This window comes from Gopherus evgoodei, chromosome 14 (assembly GCF_007399415.2).
Source record: "Gopherus evgoodei ecotype Sinaloan lineage chromosome 14, rGopEvg1_v1.p, whole genome shotgun sequence".
Classification (NCBI taxonomy): domain Eukaryota; kingdom Metazoa; phylum Chordata; order Testudines; family Testudinidae; genus Gopherus; species Gopherus evgoodei.
This window is the reverse complement of record NC_044335.1, coordinates 32,312,157-32,334,722: the sequence shown is the minus strand read 5'-3', so window position 1 is coordinate 32,334,722 and position 22,566 is coordinate 32,312,157. Positions and strand designations below refer to the sequence as shown.

Below are 22,566 nucleotides of genomic sequence, written 5' to 3'. Positions count from 1 at the left end.
TTAAATCAGTCCTAAACTAAAATGACTGTCCACACAGGTTAACACTGGCTTACTGTGGTACAGCTGAAATAGATTCCTAATGAAGCAAGCCTGCTAGAAACTAAAAATAGCATCCACAGAGCCTTTTGCACCTCTTGCCTTGCATAGATGAGCCCTTAACTGGAAATGAGGAGCACCTCTACTACATAACAAGCCAACTCCACCTGCTCCAGCAGACCAGAGCCCAAATTTACTTCTATTGCATGTAATAGGTACCTAAGTTACAAAAAAAAAGTCCAGTGACACTGCTACTTTTGGAATTTGAAATGCTACTCCATTTCCCTATGCAGTACTGCAGCATATTAATAAAATTATTAAAGTATGGATCAGTCAAAACCAAGAAAAACTACCATGCTGTTAGACACTCGTGGTGCCTTCAACTCAGTACATGAAAGGCGTGCTTGGTTACCAAGGTCGACTGTATTCATCCCTACGCTTATAGCATGCTCTTCACTGTACTTTATAAACAATCCTCAACACTCCGACAACTAGTTACTCCGGGAGAAGAGAAATGTTAGCGACTTGCCTAAATCCACACACTGTGTCAGTGGCAGAGCTGAGATAGGAGTGCAAGAGGTCTCGACTCCCAGACCATGCCCCAGTCTACAAAACCTTGAAGCCTCCTCAACTCTAGGGTGGTTGCGTAATTAACACATACTAGTTGTTGACATATCAACTTACACCCAGGGCGAAAATACTTTTAGAGTAATGCTAATTTCCTAGCATTCTGAAAGAGAACGTCACCATCCTCATTCTAGTTTTTCAATTTATGCTGCTTGTAGCTCTAAATCAGATTGAGCTGAAAAATAAAGCTTCTGGAGGCCTTTTTAAGAGAATTTTATTTTTGAGTGGTTCTTACAAAGATTGTTGCAATATGAAAGTCATTTGTTTGATAGAAATATCAAGCTGTCTTGTCAAACACACTGAAGTAACCCAAAAATATATTTCAGAGCTCACAGAGCTTAAAAAGAGCAAAGATTATATGCAACCAGACAAAACATCTTTCTGCATTTTCTACTTATTCTTAGACTTTGATGAGTATCATTAAACTGTGCACACTATCTCTATTCAATTCAACTTTTCTCTGGAAATGCAGAGAGTGTTTTGTTTGGAACCCTAGACACACCTCACACAGTATTTACAAAGAAACTTTTACAGATACATCAATCAAAAGTTGCCATCAAGAAATAAAATGCTTGAATCCTCCCATTCTCACCAATTGTTTGGCATAAAACAAGCTGTGTAGCTGACCAAAACCAGCTCCTTCAGTAGCCTTTTGAATTCTCCATTTATACAAAACACTAAATATGTCCCATCATAAATTCTATCAGATATTGACCTTTAACAGAGCACCTATATTTAGTGAAATGTAAAATGTAATTCCTGCATTAAAAGAAAGGCTTGTGAAACATTAAAAATGTCATTACGTCCCATCTGCCTTTTACAGAAAATTCATTTCTATGAGCTACTTCTCAGTTCCTACAGAACACCTTAGTAAATGTACAAGAATTACAAGGCAGAACAGGAAATCAACAGCTTTGTACACAGTGGGAATGCTAGTCAGGGAGAATGAGCACACTGCATTCCTGCTTACTCAGGTTTTATTTTTTAAAGGTAACGAGAAGTGTACACAAAATGACATTAAACCCTTTCCTTTAGTTTTATCTAAATAAAAGATAACTCAATCTTCCTCCAAAAAATAGTTATATACAAAACTGTTGAAATCCACCTTCATCGTCGAACAGGAACCAGTAGCTGGGTTGCAGTCATGGAATCAGGGAAAAGATTGTGGTATGTTGGAAGAGGAACATATGCTGCTGTAATCATTTTACCTAATCAAAAGATAAAAAGATGTTTTTAATGTCCTGAGTCTATAATGAGAACTCAGGTCTTTTAGCAGCCTTTACTCACCTGCAAACCACCTTCCATGCAATGCATTGACAGCTGCAATGGCAGCAGCGATTGAAGGGCATTTGACATACACATTGCCCTAAAATAAAATTAAAAAAAAACAAGTGTTAGTCTCTGAGGTGCATGACAACTCCCCCTCCACCCCCCAATGACATTGGTTTTTCACTGTTTATGTTTAAAGGAACCTTCCACACACCTACTGGAGAACTAGCAACATCAGTGTCAGCAGGGATACTCTTAATTCTTGGGAAAAACGGTTACCCACCTTTTTTGTAACTGATCTTTGAGATGAATTGCTCATGTGCATTCCATTCTAGGTGGGTGCATGCCCACGTGCACAATTGTTGGACACTTCTGCCTTACCGGTATCCTCAGGGTCAGCTGTGCTGCGTTCACGCGTTGGTATATCAGGCGCCAGCAGCCTTATGCCCTCTCAATTCCTTCTTGCAGGCAACTCCAACAGAGGGGCAGGGCAGGAGGGCGGGGACTAGAATGGACATAAGCAACATCTCGAAGAACAACAGTTATGAAAAAGGTGGGTAGTTGTTTTTTCTTCAAGTGCTTGTTCATGTCGATTCCATTCTAGGTGACTCAAGCAGTATACATGGAAGTGGGCTTGGAGTTCACAGTCTTGTGGCTTTCAGTACTGCTCTAGCGAAGCCAGCATCATCTCGAGCTCGCTGGGTAAGCGTGTAGTGAGATGTGAACGTGTGAATGGACGATCAGCTAGCAGCTCTGCAGATATCTTGCATGGGCACTTGGGTCAGGAAGGCCACTGACGAGACTTGCGCTCTAGTTGAGTGAACAGTGAATCACCGGCAGAGGTGCCTTCACCTGATCATAGCAGAAATGGATGCAAGCGGTGATCCACGATGTAATTCTCTGGGTGGACACTGCACGACCTCCCATCCTATCTGCCACCACAACAAACTGCGTCGACTTGCAAAATGGAAACAAACAAAAGGAAGTATTTCTTCACACAACGCACAGTCAACCTATGGAACTCCTTGCCAGAGGATGTTGTGAAGGCCAAATCTATAACAGGGTTAAAAATAACTAGATAAATTCATAGAGGATAGGTCCATTAATGGCTATTAGCCAGGATGGGCAGGGATGGTGTCCCTAGCCTCTGTTTGCCAGAAGCTTGGAATGAGCAACAGGGAATGGTTCACTTGATGATTACTTGTTCATTCCCTCTGGGGCACTTGGCATTGGCCACTGTCAGAAGACAGAATACTAGGCTAGATGGACCTTTGGTCTGACCTAGTATGGCCATTCTTATGTTCTACATTGAAAGGACCAAACTGTAAGAAGACTAGCATACTCCTGACATCCAGGCAGTGCAACCTATGCTCCTCCTCAGACTTGTAAGATCCGGCCAGCGCCATCGGAGACTACACCAACAGGTCCATAAGTGTGCTGAACCAGTACTGGTGATGCCAAGCTGGGCAATCAGGATGACCTTGGTCTTGTCCTGCTTGACCTTAATGAGGACCTTGTGGAGTACCGGCACCAGTTTGAAAGCATATATCAGAGCTCCAGAGCACAAGAGTAGAAAGGCATCTGACAGGGAGTCCCTGTTGATCCTCCGGAACAAGCAGAACAGGTGGCACTTCCTGTTCTGGCAAGTCGCAAACAGGTCCACACCTGGGGAAACCTCCACTTCTGGAAGATCTGATTGACCACACTGGGGTGGAGAGAGAACTCGTAGCAAGATGAGAAGATTCTGCAGAGGCAATCTGCCAGAAAGTTCCTGGTTCAGGTGCACTTCAAGATGAATGGCATGCTGCACAAAGAAATCCCAGAGCCGCAGAGCTTCCTGGCAAAGGGCTGATGACCTGGCTCTGCCTTCTTTGTTGATATAGAACATTGTGGAGGTGTCGTCAGTCAGGACTTGAACCACCTTGCCTTGCAACTGGGAGTGAAAAGCCTGACAAACCACCCTGAGCTTCCTGACATTTGTGAGTTGAACGGTAGGCCCCCCCCACCCCACCCCGACCAGTAGCCTTGTGTACTGAGCCCTCCCAGGTGGGCTCCCCATCCTAGGCCCGAGGCATCGGACACCAGAGTCAATGATGGGGATGGGACCACAAAGGGAACTCCCTACAAAGACTGATGCAAGGTTCAGCTTCCACGCCAGAGATGCCTTAATGTGGTCCTGCACCTTGATTACCAGGTCCAGGTTGTGCCTGTTGGGGATGTAGACCGATGCCGACCACGCCTGCTGCAGGCACAGATAGAGCCAGGCAGGGCACCACATAAGTACAGGCTGCCATATGACCTAACAACTACAGGCAGGTGCGGACAGTGGTGAACATATCCCCTCACATGGGAGATTACATCTGACATGGCTCAGAAGTGGGACTCTAGAAGAAATGCCCTTGCCCACCTGGAGTCAAGAACCACCCCGATGAACTCTCTCTGTTGCACTGGTACAAGGGTTGACTTCTTTAATTCACGAACAGGCCCAAATTGCGGCATGTGGCTCGCACCAGACCGAGGCTGCTCTGCATGTGATCCTGTGATCTGCCCCTAACGAGCCAATCATGAAGGTAAGGGTAGACTTGGACCTCCTGGCACCTCAGTTAAGTGGCTACTGGGACCATGCATTTTGTAAAGACCCGCGGGGCCAAGGATAGGCCAAAGGAAGCACCGCAATTGAAATGGTGCTAGCCACGAAGCGAAGGAACTGCCTGCGTTCTAGGAAGATAAGAGATGGAAATAAGCGTCCCTGTCTCCCAAATCTAGGGAAGGAATGATGGAGGCCAGGGATACCATGTGAAATTTCAACTTCTTGAGGTATTAAGCTATCGCAGATCCAGAATGAGACCCCCACTCCCTTTTGCCTTCTGGATCAGGAAATAGTAGGAGTAGAACCCCTTCCCCCTCAGTTCCTGAGGGACCTCCTATGCCACCCCCAATTGCAGTAGGTTGTTTACCTCTTGAATGAGGAGTTGCTCATGAGAAGTGTTGCTGAAGAGAGACAGGGAAGGGAAGGGTGGCCAAAAATTGGAGGGTGTAGACTGATGACATGAAGTCTAACACCCAACAGTCCAAGGTGACCCTTGACTAGGCTGAACGGAAGGGCTGGAGATAGTTGAGATAAAGGCGAGAGATCTGGGGAGCTGACTGGGATGTCACTCTTGAGCACTCCCTCAAAACAACCGCTTCTGGCCCCTGTGGTGTCTTGCTGGGCCAGGCTGCGCTGGTGAGTGGGAGGATGAAGGGTGGCAGCAGCTAAAGCCAGCGTTCCTTCTCCTTGCAGGTCCCTGCTGAGGCTACCACTGCCCTGGCAACGGGAGTGGCCCAAATGTCCTTTAGACTGTGCAGCCTTGTGTCTGTTTGGTCAGAGAACAGCCCAAGTCCATGAAACGGGAGATCCTGAATAGAGGCTTGCATCTCCTGGGACAGTCCACCAGAGCCTCTAACTCTTGGGCTGCCTCCTGGGACATGAAGTCCTTAAACTTGAAAAGGGAGTTCCACAAGTTAAAATTATAATGCCTCAAAAGGGCCTGGTAGTTTTCCACCCAGAACTGGAGACTGGCCGTGGAATAAATTTTGCATCCAAAAAGGTCCAGTTTCTTGGCCTCCTTATTTTTGGGGGTGGAACTGGCCAGTCCTTGGTTGTCCTTTTTGTTGGCTGGTGACATAACCACGGGTGGGTGTTTAAGTATTCAAAATCCTTTTGTGGAGCAAAATACTTCTTTTCTGCCCTCTTGGAAGTGGGCGAGTTGGAGGACAGGGTTTGCCAGATGGTCTTGGCAATATTCAGGACCCCTTAGTGCACCAGGGGTGGACGCAAAGAGCACACTGAATAACGCGTACAATTGCTCCACCATTTCCTCCCCCTTAAGGCCCAAGTTGGCAGAGCAGCGCTTGATGCTCTCTGAAGTCATCCAGAGGGCTAGCCCAGGAAGGCCCGACCATGTCTGGAGAGGAGAATGACTGGACTACCGGGGGAGGACCCGAGGAGTTTTTATCCACTGGAAAAAGGATGGGTGGGCATCCGTTCCTCCACCGCAGTGCCCACTGGTGCATCCTGCACCAAGCCTGGTGCTGACTGTGGTTTGTCAGATGCAGCGACTGAGGACTGGTGGGACTGGGACATCGGTATAATGGATATGCCCAAGGGGTTCCAATAGGGCTATTGTGTTGGCCACTGGCCCTGCTGCCAGGTCTGCATCACTACAGCAGACGCACATTCCAGAGCCCAGTTACAATGCTGTGTAGGTGACGGGCTGAACTCCCTCTCTGTGCCAGAGAAGTCCTCTTCCTCCAGAGACCAGGGTGGGGCTGTCAAGGCTGGGGTCTGGCGGCTAACTACCACCACGGGTGACCAGTGCCTGGAATGGTCCGACCAGTGTTAGGAGTAAGGGGAGCAGCGCCGAGTTGGGGAGCATCCCCGAGGTCTTGGTGAGGGTCGACGCTAAGACAACCAGCGTCTCTTTCTAGGTGAGTCCCAGTGTGAGGGCAGAGACCAAGAACATGGTGCCAGAGACCTGTAGAAGCGAACTGATGACTTGGGCCAATGTGGAGACCAATGGTATTGAGACACAGGGCTCTGCAGCACTCACTTGCCTTCTGGGAGGCCCTCACAATAAGCCTGCCTTTGTGGGGAGCCTTAGCCAGGTCCATCGTCGCGCATGGCAACAGCGAGAGTGCCTGTTGCTCTCCAAGCACCAGGAGCTGAGCAGGCACTGACTGTGCCATCAGCCTGGGTCCCCTACCACTCCCTGGAGTTGGTGGCAGGTCCCTTACGAGGGTAGTACTCAACAAGGCAAAGCCCCCTTGTGGCTCCAGTGTGGGTGGGCAGACGGCTCAAGCAGGGTTCTTTGCCCAGTGCCCCTTAATCCGGCTTGTTCAGTGTCAAGTCCCTCTTCTTTGCCTTCTTCTTGAGCACTGGCAATGGGGAAGTGTGCCGGGAAGAGCCCGGTGACGCAGGTGCGCTACATGCCATAGCCAAAATAATGGGTGCTGCGTCCGGCCGTGCCAGCTTCAAGGCTGTGCAAAGATCAGCCTCCATGAAGAGGACCCTCAAGTGAATGTTGCGTTCTCTCTGTGTCTTGGGACAAAAGTTCTTACAGATGCGACACTTCTCTTTTAAGTGAGATTCCCCATGGCACTTCAAACAGCTGCCATGCAGGTCAGAGCAGGGCTTAAAACCCAGACACCTGGGCATGGCTCGCCTGGGTCAAAGTCCCTGCCGAGCTCCTAACTAACTAAAAACACTTAACTACTTACTAAACTAAACTATTTACAGCTATAGTGCAGAGATCAAGTAGAAGAAACCTCTTGCAAAGCAAGGGAAAGAGGAACTCCTTGGGCGGTAAGAAGGAACGGAGAGGGCAAAGGGCCAGCGGTGCCCGATATACCAATGCATGAGCGTGGCACTCCAGAGGGTACGACAGCCGACCCTATGGATACCGCTAAGGCAAAAGTCTCCGACAACTGTGCACGTGGGCGCGCATACACCTAAAATGGAACTGACATGAGTAAGCACTTGAAGAATGTTAACTGCTAATTCAGAACTAGCACAAAATGAAAGCTAAAATAATTGATACAGTTCATTGTAGACATGCACTACCAGATTATAACACCTCTTTAGCATGAAGATACAGTAACTCCCAAAGAAGGATTGAGACCAGGCAGTACTCAAAGCAACAAGTAGCAGCATATAACAATACACTAGCTGTGGCCTTTGCACAAAGCTTTTTACTTCAAATTTTTAAGAAGTTGCCTAACCCCTTTTCAGTTACTTCTCAGAGTACACAGTTTAAGAGCCAGACAACCCCTGCTTCAGGATAATCACTACGTTCTACAAATTACTGCCAACATTTCAAGGATAATGCTTTAAGATAACCTGTGAGGATGTTCTGTTGGTTTAAAAAAAAATAGTAAGTTCATGGAGGATTGGCTAACAGCCACTGATGGACCTAAAGTTGTCAGGGACACAATCTTACGCTCTGGGTGTCCCTAAACCTCTGAAGCTGGGCATGGACAAAAGGGGATAGATCATTCAATTGCCCTGTTCTATTCATTCCCTCTGAAAAATCTGGCACCAGCTGCTGTCAGAAGACAGGATACTGGGCTAGATGGACTATTAGTCTGACCCAGTATGGCCACTGTGTTCTTATATAAGTACATGGTTGGATTTTCACCCACAGCTCCTAATCACATCAGAGCTCAGTGCTTCGAAAAGTGAGGCTGCTAATATAAGCACTTCTTCACAGATGTAGGTGCCTAATTTTAGACTGGCAAAAAATGGGGATGAAAGAGACTAGGGAGATGTGCAAGAGTCTCAGGAAGGCTTTGGAGGTGGGGTGAATAGGGTAGACTAGAGTCTTATTTGCATTAACCATGGGTGAAGTTTTCTACTTATAAAATTACACACTAGTCCAGCTAATATCAAAAAAGTACAATACTTTAAAAAAAAAATACAACTTCAAAAAACCCAGTGCTGGAAAGTCTGGAAACAGATAAGCAATCCCAGTCAGTTCTCTGCTGCCATATAATCTATTCTACATAGCTGAGATCATCAATGTGGCCTATGGGCCACAGCCAGCTTGCCAGAATATTTTATTTGGCCTGTCCGTAGGCAGGGTCACAGTCCCAGAATTATTATTTTGTTTTAAGAGCTGGTTACTGAGGTCACAGTTTTAGTGAAGCTGCTAATGCCTCAGACTGTTCTACTTGGCTCCACTTTCCTAACACAGACTCCAACTCCACCCCAGCCCACCTAGCTCCAGTTACTGCATTCCCATCAGCTGATTGGCTGTCAGCTCCCAAATAATCGGCTTCTGGCCAAACCTCCACCCCAGCAGTGGCAGGGCACACCTCCACCAATGGGAGGAAGAAACCAGAGCTTGGTTGCATGGCACAAAAGCAGAGCCTACGTCAATGGGGAACAGACCAGGAGCTCATTAGCTCAGTCGCAATGACACTCATTGGCCTAACCACCTCTGCCATTCACATAGGGGAAGGGCACCACCCTACCTCACCCAGCTCTGGTTACTGCCTTGCCATTGGCTCCCAGCTCCCACAGCCAAATTGTGAACAATCCCCCTCCACCCCAGCCTCGGGCAGGCACAGCTCTGCCAGTAGAGAGTTAATAACCAGAGCTGGGTGGCTTGATGGCAGAGTTCCTTCACTGCTGGCATGATAGACGGGCCAAATTTGAGCAGCATAGAATCACAGAATATCAGGGTTGAAAGTGACCTCAAGAAGTCATCTAGTCCAACCCTCTGCTCAAAGCAAGACAAATCCCCAGACAGATTTTTGCCCCAGATCCCTAAATGGCCCCCTCAAGGATTGAACTCACAACCCTGGGTTTAGCAGGCCAATGCTCAAACCACTGAGCTATCCCTTCCCACATGAGACACAGCATGTGGGCTCTGCCTCACATAGCGGAGCCCATGACTACTTCAGAGTGGCGGCAAAGTCTGGGAGCAGCAGAGAAAAAATAATATTAAGAGTTTATTTCCCATTATTTTCATTTATTAAACCCCAACTTCTCTGCACATTGGAAGAAATGTTAGTGAAATATTTATGTTTAAACTGTTTGGATTTAAGAGTGCTGTAAGGGGCTGTTATATTTAAGAACACTTCAGTTTTACACTCTTAATATATGGTTTATTGTAGGTTAACATGCTGTATTGTACCAAATGCAGTATTTGTTATGCAATATTAGCCTCTTAAAATGACGTATGGCCTGCCAAAGAGTTTTAGTGGATTTAAAACTGCTCATTCCTGCTACATATGTTTATACCATGCTCCTCACCATAGTATCTGAGTGAGGAATCAAGGCCGTGTTTATTCCTTGACTGCATAATGCATATATTAAACACCAGAAGAGATTATTATGATAATCTGATCACCTGCATAACACAAGTCAGAGAATCTCATCTAGTAATTCAAGTCTAACCACCACATGTGGAACTACAGCATATTCCATAGGGAAATTTCAAAGGACAGAGAATCCACCATCTTCCTGGGCAGTTTGTTTCAATGGTTAATGATTTGCCTATAGCTGCTTCTTGCTTTCAAGTTTTCCCCACAAGAGGGATGCACTGGAGCCAAGCCATAGGAATCAGAGACAGAGTCTGGTAAACTAGGCTGCCTGGAGAACAATGCAGCCATCCAAGGCCAGAAGCCAGGAAAGAATATTCTGAGTGGGGCTAAACAATGACAGGAGCCAAAACCTAGGAAGAAGAGCTGGGCCATCTTGAGAACCTAGGGAAAACTCATCCTCAAAAATAAGCAATGGATTTTATATTGGAGTATTTTCATATATGTGCCATAGCTGAGCAAGGATGGTTATGAAGGGTATTTCACAGTGACAGAATAAGTTAGCACTGTAATGGAATTTGGTCCTGTTCTGCTGCAGAGCACAAGAAAAGCAATGTGATGGACACAGAAATACCATGTAATAATCCGAGAATAGAGAGATATAATAATTTCATGAACACTGTTAGACCTGGTCAGTGAGGTGAAGTTACTGCATTGCTGTAGTGTAGCCTGTCTGTATTTTCAGTACCTTTCCTTGCACACGTAGGAAGGCATTTTAGTCTTGTCAAGGAAGTTGCCAGGCCATGTGAAACTTCAGAGATTCTGACTTGATTGTCATGTTTGGATTGTAACTAAGTCTACAGTTTAGTCCCAGGTATTTTTAGTGAAAGACATGGATAGGTCACGGGCCATAAACAAAAATTCATAGTCCTTGACCTGTCCATGACTTGTACTATATACCCCTTACTAAAACTTGTGGGGGGGGAAAGAGGGGAGAGGGTGAGAATAGTGTGTGACCCCCGCTGCTTCTGGGGGGCAGGCAGGGCTTGCAGGCTCCCTACCTGCTCTTGGAAGCAGCCAGTATGTCCCTGCGGGCCCTAGGTGGAGGCGCAGGTAGAGGAGCTCTGCGCATTGCCCCTGCCCCACGCGCCTGCTCCGCAGCTCCCACTGGCCGGGAACAACAGTCTATGAGAATTGTGGGGGGGGTGCCTGCATGCAAAAGGAACATGCAGAGCCACCTGACCAGGCCTCCACCTAGGTAAGCTCTGCCCGGAGTCCTCACCCCTCCCACACAACAACCCGCTGCCTCAGCACTGAGCCCCTTCCCCTACCCAAACTCCTGCTGCTGGTTGTGGGGGAGGGGCATGGTAGTCCAAGATTGCCCCAGCAGCCGTCGGCATGGCTGGCATGAGGGCTGCCCAAGCTGCTCTGGCAGCCCCCAGGCCAGCCGCAACAGCCACCGCAGAAGTCACGGAGGTCCCAGAAAATCACGAAATCCATGACTTCTGTGACAGACTCGCAGCCTTAATTATAGCAGATGGGGTCCCAAGCACTTCAGAATGACTCACTCCAACTACGCGGAAAGTCAGCACAAAGAATGCCAAATGTTAACCTGTGGTACCAGTGGAACCACATGCTTCAGTTCTGTTACTGAGAGACAGGAAGGGCTATGACTTTGGGCATACGCAGATTACCCATAGCAAGACACAGGACTCATTTGCAACACTGCCACCAAAGACCAGTAGTTTGGGAATGGGACTAGACAGTGCCTGCTGTGGAGCACGAGGGGATTGGATTGAGTCTTGACCCTGGGGCATTGCACATAGGCTGGCACAAAGACAGAACAGCCTCAATTCAATACCCTCACGTGCCAGAACCAAGACAAATAAGCACATAGGTGGTTACCCTGTGTGCTGGGGAGTGTGAGCTACATATCAACTTGGGCTTCAGCATGTGGGATTTCCCTCAGTGCTGGCCACAATGCTTTCTTCTTGGCATCATAGAGTTTGCGATCTTGAAACCTGAGGCTGTAATGTTGCTATCCCTGGTCTGAGAGGCAGAGGTCCTGGGGAACAATGGTGCTATTTTCTTTTCCTCTATACTGAGAGGGGGAAAGAGTGCCTCAGAATCAAATCCGAGACTGTATTTGGCCCAAGCTATCAAGGCCTTCTCAACACTGTAGTCCATCTTCCTTGCATCTGAAAGTGAGGCTATGGAATTGGGCCAGACCAGACCCATTCTGGAAGATTTCAGGGCTTCCGCCATCAGGACGGAATGGAATCTAAACTAATGCTTTTTTCTCAGAGCCTGAATCCCAAATGGGGAGAGAAAAGAAGCCCAGGTGACAACCTTCACCCAGACAATTCAAGCATGGGCCATGGAGGATCTGAAACAGGACAATCTTTGAATCCCACACCATTAAGTAAGCTAAATTAGTGACTAAACTAAATGGTAAACGCCTTCCTGTTTCTGCAACTGGAAGTAAGAGGCAGGTGTCCACATCATTTTACATAGTATCACATAGCATGCTGAGTAGCTTGAGGCAATGGGGGACGGAGGTCCTCCTAAGGTTGGCCTTCCTCAGAGGGTTCTAGCTTGTGATCTGTGCAGTAATATCTGCAAGAACAGGAACCTGTGATGAATGCTCAGTTCATATTTCCCTAAAAGTCTTTGTTTAAGCTGTTTGCAAAGCCAGGCAGACCCCACTGCATCAGTTCACGTTCTGTTCACTTTGGAATAGTCTCTTCACAATGGTACAGGCAAGTTTTTTTGAAGGTGATAGTTTGAATTCTGGAATGTAATTCCATGATAAGAATGAGGTTCAATTCCAAGGCATTCTGGAGTTCATGGCAGCAACACAAACATGAAATAGATCCCATGAACAGGAAAAAGTAAGATTTGGTAGGAAGTATAAATCTGGTGAGGTGACAGTAATTAACGACAAATTCGTTAAAGGATCCAACCCTCTGTCTTATCTTCTTTTTTTTTTTTTGGTGAGGCTGCAGAATTTTGTTTCCTCGTACCTCCCAAGAGCTTTTCCTCAACTCTACTGAAACTATAAATCGATGACAAAGTTGTTGTGTTTGAGGATAAAGTGCACACTACTGCCTTTTAAACCCCCCTCCTCCAAAGTTATTCAGTAACATCTGAGTAGACTTCCCCTCACCCTACCGGACAGCAGCTTCACTGGTATAAGGGTACAAAAACTGTAGAGTGTCCTGCACGAATATCAGCTACATTAACCCAGGCTGTTTCACTGACATAATTCAGTTCATCTTTAAATTACATTGTTAGAATCCAACTAGATTAAGTTATGCTTGGAGCTGTCCAGTCACTATTTTCAATAATGTTCCTTCTCCTCCTAAAAGGAGCAGAGATTGGCTGAATAGTCAGCCAACATCCCCATATCAAAGGAAGGGGTTTTCGAGCAACAAATGAACCCCTGAGCACTTATGTAGAGAGAACATCCTTCCTCAAGGAGAAGGCATTAGCCCACTGTTTCCATACAGAAGGCACATCATCCCCACTGATCTTCACCAGCCAGGGACACCCCACAGTCCACAAAGGAGACAACAGTTTCTGTATTACTAAAGAATTTTACCCCGTGGTGTTAGTGTATTTTTCAGGTAGATTACAGACTGGAGTATGCTATTCAATGAACCACAATAAATATCACCAGTCTGAAACAAACTAAAGCTACGTGGTAGAGGGGTTCTCATTACAGCCCAAATATGCATTTCTGCAATATTTTGACTGTTTTGTAGATCCACAAGAACATGGTAAACTCTGAGTGAGAAGTCTTGAAGCTACAGAAAATTGCCCATCAACTTACAAAAGTAGATAATTAAAATAATTGCTGGAGTGACTCTTGCTCAGCTGCATTCAGCAACTCAGAAGATTTTTTTAAATTAAGATATTTCTATTCATGTCAACACAATTCTAACACTTGCAAAACAGCTCTGACAGTGACAACTTGAAAAGAGGTTGTAAAATTTAATACCTCCCACAAGACGTACCTGAGCTGAATTTTTGTCTACATAAATGTGGATAACTCCTCCATGTTTGTTACATTCCTCAATAACATCATCCTTAATTTCTGTATCCCAGCCAGCTTCTTCTTCACTGCAAAAGGAAAAATTCAAAAGTGAGAAATTGGAACAAAAACAAGACCAGACCTATAAAAAACTAATTTTCACACTAATCCCACTAAAGTCAGAAACAAATGTGTAATAAATGGAAATAGACAGCAGGTAACTTACGTTTGAGGGTTAAACATATTGGAAAGCTGGAAGCATTGTGTTGCAAGTGGTTGTACAGAAGCAGCTGCAGCCAGAACTATTTAAAGAGAAAGCGACAAGTTTTTCTGTCACGGAAGCAAAAAGTCTTTTACATGAAATTAAATTTATAAGTAAGGCTTTTTCTCTCTGTACTTCAAAATTATAGAACTACAGGACTGGAAGCAACCTCCAAAAGTCCTTAAGTCCAGTCCAGTCCCCTGCGCTTTGGAAGGACCAACTAAACATAGAACGTCCCTGACAGATGTTTGTCCAACCTGTTATCATATTCAGTTACAACATTAATATTTTTAATCAGGTGCAGAAACCAAAGGCATAGGGAAGTGAAGTTACATGCCTAAGATTAGACAAGATATCTACAGCAGAACTGGAAATAGAATTCACTGTGTTCAGAACCACAGTTCTTGATAAACTCCCCTCACAAAATCAAAACCAACTTACTCTTACCTGATGGTAAGAGATTTGTTAAAATAATTCTTGGGAGCCACTCTGATTAACGTACCCAGACAAACGTAGAACCCAGACATCTACTCCTAGCCTTATGCTCTAACTAAAAAACCAACACTCCTGAATATAATTGTAATTACTACACCAACTCACAAAAAATTAAAACAAAGCATCTGAAGGAGATGCAGTTAACTTGAAACCAATCAATTTCAAAACCTGAGTTAAAAGTAGATTCTTGCACTATACTTTCAAGCCTTCCCAGATAATTTCTTGTTTCACAATCAAGCATTTTCCTGTATTTAATGAATCTGCTCCTCTGAGGTATTATAGGAAACAGCAAGTAAAAGCTTAGACAGCAATAAGATTTTTTTTTTTAAAACTGATTATCTCTCTCTAACAACAAACTGGAATTCGCTGACATTTGATGTACGTTAGAACATAGAAAATGCAGCATGCCACTGAAATGCATGCAGAAGACAGAATCTCAGAAATGTCCCATTTAAAAACCAGTGCAGTTTAGAACTATTAAATCTGTGCCTAAATTCAGTTATTCATGATTATATTAATCAATTTAAACAAAAAGCACAAGTAACCTTATATCTCTGAAAAAGCTTTGCCTGTCCCAAGCATTCCAACAGGGAACTGCACATCCTGCAGCTCAATTTTAAGTAGAAGAGACAGTCTAATGTCTAAACCAAAAGGCAGCTCCATATAGAGACAACAGCACCATTCACATTTATGGTGATAATGAAACCATGGACAGGCAATAAAACACTCTGAAAATTCATTAATATATTTAACTAGTTATACTGTAGCAAAAATACAAAATTTGCAGTATGATAGACAGGGTTAAATAGCAGTTTAGAAAGCTTATCTGAATAGCGAAAAGGGATGATATTAACATTTAACCTGTAAGTTACTGAATGTTACAGTACTGCGCTAGGAATGGTTACGTCACATCTTGAATAAAACCCAGCGATCAGTAGACTTTTAGTGTGGCTGACTTATAACAGTCAATTAAATAATTGCCCCATTACAATTGAAAATTTACATTTTATTCAACATAAAAAAGAATAAAGAAGTTCAGGTTATCATTCTGAGGTACAACTCCCTTTCTAGGTCTGTGGAAGTTTTCAGATGAATAGTGAGGTTTTGTGACTTGCCCAAAATCATAATATATTCATGACTAATCTGGGAATAGAACCCAGGAATCCTAACTCCCAGTTCCCTTTTTTAACCACTCCCTATAAGATATATAGCTAGAAAAAAAATTAGTAATTAAATACAGTTTAACAAGAGTTGTCTTTCTTAATAGTGCAAGATTTAGGGAGTGTCAGGAATACTAGGGTTAAGTCTTAGCTTTCTAAAGGCCCTATAGATACCAATAAAACAGCATTTCTGGGGTGCTGGAAGAACTTTATACACAGATGTAAAGTGCTTCTGGTGCAAAGAACCCACACTTTCAAACCCATTTGCCAACAGTTCATGTTAAATCCAACCGTACCTTCATTCTGCTGGGTAAGTCTGGTCTGCAAATCTAAAGAAAAGAATGTACAGAAAATTAAATAAAAGAACACTAAACACTAGATCTTAACTGCCCACCTAAATCTAGGTTGGGTAAGATCTTCATGCAGATATACAACACACCCACTCTACTTCTTTACACTTCTTCAGATAGGAGAATAAAGATAGCTTTGTTCCTTCTAATTTATCATATGGGAGGTGCTCAGATACTAATAACTGGGAGGGTTTATAACTACCTAGATAAATATTTTCCAAAGAAGTAATATTCAATTAATGGAGAGGAAGACGAACATGAAACTTCTCTTTGGTCCACACTCTTGCTTTACCATAATCTGTTCTTGATAAAGTACAATTTAGACACCAAAATAGTAGAGAGAGCAGTTTTAACAAGCATTTTATACAAACTATTTCTGTACTAATAGTTTTATCTTCATTAGCTGAAATCTTAATGTAATTTAACAATAGAGGTTATCAATTTTCATTTAAAAAAATACACACAGAAGTTTCAGCTAGCAACCTTTTCCTGTAACAGACGTCAATGCTGAAATATTACTTTAGTGCTTTCCAAGTTCAAAATAGTTTGCAAATATCTAAGTAAGCGTCAAGGCATTTTACAAATGGGGGAAATAACATTACTTTAAGCATCACTAAGGAGCACAATGCCATTGCCAGGATTAAATTTGATGTTCAAAGTACACCTCTTCAAATCAGCAGGAATGGTAAACTGTGGGCTGCAAGTGATGTAAATATAACTTCCAGCTTTCCCTCGTGCCCAGATCTTCCATTAATTCACACAACACACACACAGGGAATTGTCATACTTTAAATGTGTGAGAATGAACATTTCAGAGAAGGGTGCATGAAATCTCAGATTTTGTTTTATTTTGTTGACTAGTCAGACACTTCATTATCTCCTCATGGGACAGTTTTTGTACACCTCTAATTATTTTTGTCCAGTATCTGAAACTGGTCAATGGTGATAGGTGTCTGGGAATAGGTGACCAGAACTCTCAGTGGTCTAGGAGAGGGATTTATATGACTAGCATTTTCTGGATTAATTTGCTCTTTCAACCTATAACCAGACAGTGCACTCATTTCCTCTATAGTCTGCCCTCATCGATACAGATATTCACTATAGGCCCATGTACCGATTAGTCTCATTTTTATGTACAAAAATGTATTAGAGTTAGACTGTAAGTAGATTTGAGGATGCATGTGTATTGTAGCCAGTTTTGTTTTGACACTTGTGTGAACGAAGGCTGCTTTACCTGAGTTTTAGCGATTTCATTCATTGTAAACGCAAGGGAACCACTTTTTTTTTTTTTTTTTAAGTAAGAAAAGAAACCAAGAAATTGCCAGGTTTCTAAATAAATACAGATCAGCGAAGATACTCACATGACAACTATCAGGACTGATCTGTACTATTCCTTCCCATGACGTAGTGTTCACTGCAAAGTCCCAATCCCTTTGTGATCCCTCGCACAGCTTCTCACTGCACTGGCATCCCTTCACAACGTCCCCTGATTCACAAACCAGTTAATTGCCCAAAGAAGATTAAGTCCTCATTGGTGCTGGAAGCTGTACACACCCCACTTAGGAGACCATCCAAAGGACACAAACAGACAAAGGATTGAGGGATAGAGTATTATGCAAGTAAGTGAACATGGCAATTGGCAGTTTTGTTATTTTTTTGCTTTTTTAATATAACTAACTATTTTAATGGTGACAGATTGGGTGGAGGGAAAACTAGAATAGAGATAAGAGTAGGGGAATAGAAAAAAGTAAAGGGGGAAATAGACAGTCACAGTTCCTCATCTGCTTAGCCACGATCAGCAGCCAGGGTTTTCTTGGTATCACAGCCAAAGTGTATCTTGAGGAGGAGAGAGCTGAAGGGTGATATAGTAGTGGCTCTTATCTGGGAGTCTTCCCCATGAACAAGGAGCTACTTGGTAAAAAGCACTGAGATGTTTGACAGAGAAACTCACTGGATGGTAAAAGGCAGGAATGCAGATGAAATAAAGGCAGATGTCACCACTGCAGTAAGTTGCTAGATCAGTTAGGCAGGGCAAAATTAAGTTGTGAAGAATCAAAGATAAAGAAAAGTGTGTGTATAATGTGGAGTTGAAAGGGGAAGATAGTGGAAGGCCCTGAAGAGGGCTGATGTGGCCAGAGCAATGAGTCAGCAAGATGACTTTGGCAATGTTTTGCATGGATTTTTCAAGGGTAAGGTTGCAGCAGTCAATGCCAGATAAGAGGAGGTTGCAAATGTCAAGACATAAGAAAGAAGCATGTGGTTGAGAGATTTACATGCACAAATGGAGAGGAAAGGTTGGATCTTTAAAGCATAACACACAAGAAACTCGGTTTAGTCACGACTTGCATGTGCAAACCTAGAGGTCAGTCGAAGACATCCAAGGTTACAGACTTGAGAAGGTGGCACGATGGTATGATTGTACACCATGAGAGAGATCAATAGTTCAGTTTGGGACTTGTTGACTTTAAACCCTGCAACTGACATCCATGAACAGGAAATGTCAAAGCATGACTATGGTAATTCCACATTAACAAGATACTACTGATCAGTGCCTAACAGCACAAAAAAAGTTGTTTCTCCACTCCACTCAGGAATTTTGTATCGGAGAGAAGCAGTGATTGCTAAGAATTATCTAATCCAGTGGTTCTCAAGATAGGGCCGCCGCTTTTTCAGGGAAAGCCCCTGGCGGGCCGGGCCGGTTTGCTTACCTGCCGCGTGCGCAGGTTCGGCCGATCGCGGCTCCAACTGGCCGCAGTTCGCCACTCCAGGCCAATGAGGACTGCAGGAAGCGGCGCAGGCCGAGGGATGTGCTGCCCACCCTTCCTGCAGCCCCCATTGGCCTGGAGCGGCGAACCGTGGCCAGTGGGAGCTGCAATTGGCCCAACCTGTGAACGCGGCAGGTAAACTAACCTGCCTGGCCTGCCAGGGGCTTTCCCTGAACAAGCGGCGGACCGGCTTTGAGAACCACTGATCTAATCTGTACAATGCACTAGTAAACGTGCTACAGTGTATTTGCAAAACACAGCACAAATTGAACCACATGTCAAAATAAATTAAGAATATTTTGTGATACGTCTGTTTGCTTGTAGATTCGCAGAGTTCAGTCATTCACCATGACTGGGAGCCTTGCTGTGAACTACTACAGTTTTCATGTTAAGTCACAAGATATAAAATATTTTCACCTCCCTGAAGCTATAAACATGTTAAAAATAACATGCCAAAATAAATGGATTATCAAATTCTTACCTGCCACAGCACCAAATGCTAAAGATCCACTCATCTGCAAAGCCTGTTGTGCAGCTGGGGGAATCTGCAAACCAGTACCTGTGACAAAAAGTACTAGTCTGAGTTCTTCACTTGGCAAGTGGTCTAGGAATAGAATCTTAAGAAATCTTAGCGTTCTCAAACATTAAAGGAAGTGAAATACTTCCTACTAAGTTAACGCCAATATTTTCACATGTAATCTATATTACCACACTTACCCTCTGCAAGTCTTGCCATCAACTGTAGACGACCAGTTGTTCCCAAGTCAATTCCAGTCCTTTCCAGTTCATCACTATCCAAAAATGAACTAGCACTGGAAGCATCAGTGCGTTCTGTTACATGACCTACTTTCATTGGCCTGCCAGCTAGCTCAAATCCATTTAGTTGTTCCAATGCTTTTTTGGCACACTCTGAATCTGAGAACTGTAGAATTATACATGGTCAGTGTCTAGCAAGTTCACAAGGTACTTTCTATCAAACGCGTTATCTGTAAGAATATATATCTGAGATGCCTTTAACTTTAAAGAAGAAACCTATGGGTTTTTTGTTGGACAGAGGTAAGAAAGCACAGCAAACCCTGTTAATTACTAAACAGTATAATATTCAGCTCTGGATATTTACTTCTGCATATCTATTCAATGTTTTAATGCTCATCTTGTGTTCTAGGCATCTATTCCTTAAATTAAAAATTCCAGCATAAATCAAGGCCATAGCTTCAGCTTTCCTCCAGTGAGCTGTCAAGACTACCATGAAGTCATTTTTCTTGTGTCTTGCCCGTGTCTTGAGATCTCAATTACTGTAGCATGCTTTACATGTAGTTATGGGCCAAACGAAGCTTCAGGCAGTGCAGCATACATGTCTACTTAGTCAGGTGTTAGCCACAGCATGCACATATAACAGTGACAGAGTTGTGGCGATTCCCCCCCGTTTGTTTCCATGAACAATAATCCACAAAACTTGACCAACAGCTGAAAGCTCTTCCTTCCACCATATATTGCTGTGTCATTTTAAATGCCTGATCTTAGTTTCCAGGTTTGAACATCTGGGCCTGGCTAGAAGCTGATCTCCTCAAAAAGTCCTAACCCCTGCCAATTGATTCTTTTGACAAAATCCAAGTCTGATGACCTTCGGGACTTTGTGCCTGGCCTATTTCCACTCAAGCTTTTCCTTGAAGGGGTGGTGATATAGTTTACTGGGGTATTTGGTAATACTGGTCATATGTGAGGGTTTTTTGTTTTTAAATAGGGAACTTAATCTCCAATTTGTTAATTATCCATCTGTGATTGCCACAGAGACCACCAATCCAGGATTGACAAGCAGACTAAAGAGACATAGCTGCATGCCCCATGTGTTGGGATTGTCTAAAGTGAATAAAGTATTTCTAACAGTCACTTGTGTTGCTGTAAGAGTGCTTTAAGGAGCTGCAACACAAAGAGCTAGCTCATCCTTGGAGAAAAGCAATCAAACAAAAAAGAGCTTTGTGTAACCAATCACATAGAAGCCATCTGAAGAAGTCATCTCATCTCAGTTTAAACCTCTGATTCTGAGCAGTTTGTTTCTGCCCGGGCTCTGAAATGTTCATGTTCAATTAGTTGGATTTTGGGTCATCGACCTAACCCACAACTCTGCTAACTATTACAAGTTAAAATCTTACCGTAATAAATCCATATCCTTTGGAGCGTCCAGTTTCACTATCCATCATCAGCTGAATGCTTTCAATCTAAAAAATGGAAGGGAAAAGAAAAAAAGACTATCACACATTACATCCCATAAAGTCAAATGAGCAGTTCAAATTAGCCTATTCCCACACAAGTTTTTCGAATGCATCACAAGATATCAAACAATACAAGAACATAAAACAGCTGGAATAAACACATGGTCCAAAATGGGACCTAAAAAACTGTTGCTGGAAGTTTTACCAGCTCTGTGTTTAAGTAAAAAAAGTGTCTACATTAGCATAAAGGTAACTTGCAATTTACTAAAGGTGAGACATGCAGGGTCCTCTGTTGAGTGCACCAAACAGCCTCAGGTATATTCAATTTATTCTTTATGGATTATTTTAGACTCTTCAGTCAGCTAATGACTTCCACTCAAATATGATCTCTTAAGCACAGGGATTCTCCAACTGGGGGTCATGACCCCTTAGGGAGTCGCAACCTGTCAGCCTCCATCGAAAACCCTGCTTCACTTCCAGCATTTTTAACAGTGTTAAATATTTTTTTAAAAGTGTCATTAATTTATATGGGGGGGGTCACCCTCTGGGGTTTGCTGTGTGAAAGGGATCACCACTACAAAAGTTTGAGAACCACTGTCTTAGCACATATTATGATAGCACAGCCATAATCAGTTGCTGATTGTTACATCAACTCAGATACCAGCAATTGCAATATTGTATAATATATCAAATTATAAAAATCATGTGAGAGTCTAGTCCAAGTCAACTAAAAAAAGAAGTATAAACAAACACTGGAAGTCTTATATCTTTGCCTGCTGCTATTTTGGAGAGTGAACAGAATTTCTAGGAAAAAAATCTGTAACCATAAAGTATTAGATAGTTATGCATACATAAGGGATGGGGGAGGTGAGGAGAGTATAAAGGAGGATGACTTTAAAAACCATATCTAAATCTACATTCCATTTTCTTAAGTCTTTCTTGAAGACTTCATCCCTATCCCCTCCTGGCCTATACTATTCCTCTTACCAAAGCTTGATCGCGATAAAACAGCACGGTTTCAAACACAATTAACAATTTCCTGTAGTTCTCTGAAAGATATTCTTTTAGCATGGCTGTAACTTAAAGGAATATATGTACTCAGGCATTTGACTAGTTATGACAGAAGTTAAGGGGAAAGTGTTCCACCAAGTAGTAAATACAGGCAGTACACAAAAATTTTGAGAAGCCAGATAAGCAGAGATGGAAGTGGGTTGCAAATTACATTCATTTGGTCTTTTTTTTTTTTTTTAAATATAGCACTCAGACTGTACTACATTATTGCAGACCTCTCTAAGAATCATTATACACATGCCCATCTGTAACTTTAATTTGTGTGTGCAAAGGGACACATTTTAACAGTTTCATTATATAATCCATGAAATACACTAGTTAGCTTAGTGTTATCCAAAGATTTAGTCCATATGTGTACATTACAAGGAGTTTAACTATAAGGGTATGGTTATGAACTCGTATGCAATGAAGACTTTTTGCCCAGAGTACCCATAATTTCAAATTCTATATTTTATTTGTTAATTTCAATAATTTGTTTAAAT

At 43.3% G+C, this 22,566-nt stretch overlaps 1 protein-coding gene across 3 annotated transcripts in view; it reads right to left on the bottom strand.

The window, feature by feature from the left end:
• Positions 1–860: 860 nt before the first annotated feature.
• The window catches only part of RBM39 (RNA binding motif protein 39), a 48,300-nt gene continuing 26,594 nt past the window's right edge, over positions 861–22,566 (bottom strand). For all 3 annotated transcript variants that reach the window (XM_030533454.1, XM_030533456.1, XM_030533453.1), the window contains 8 exons: positions 20,954–21,019; positions 19,518–19,722; positions 19,282–19,359; positions 15,982–16,014; positions 13,995–14,070; positions 13,752–13,857; positions 1,951–2,029; positions 861–1,871 (listed from right to left, as the gene is read on the bottom strand). In XM_030533454.1, the coding sequence (XP_030389314.1) occupies positions 1,771–1,871; positions 1,951–2,029; positions 13,752–13,857; positions 13,995–14,070; positions 15,982–16,014; positions 19,282–19,359; positions 19,518–19,722; positions 20,954–21,019 (744 nt within the window). In that variant the 3' untranslated portion in view covers positions 861–1,770. The remainder of the gene's footprint in view (positions 1,872–1,950; positions 2,030–13,751; positions 13,858–13,994; positions 14,071–15,981; positions 16,015–19,281; positions 19,360–19,517; positions 19,723–20,953; positions 21,020–22,566) is intronic.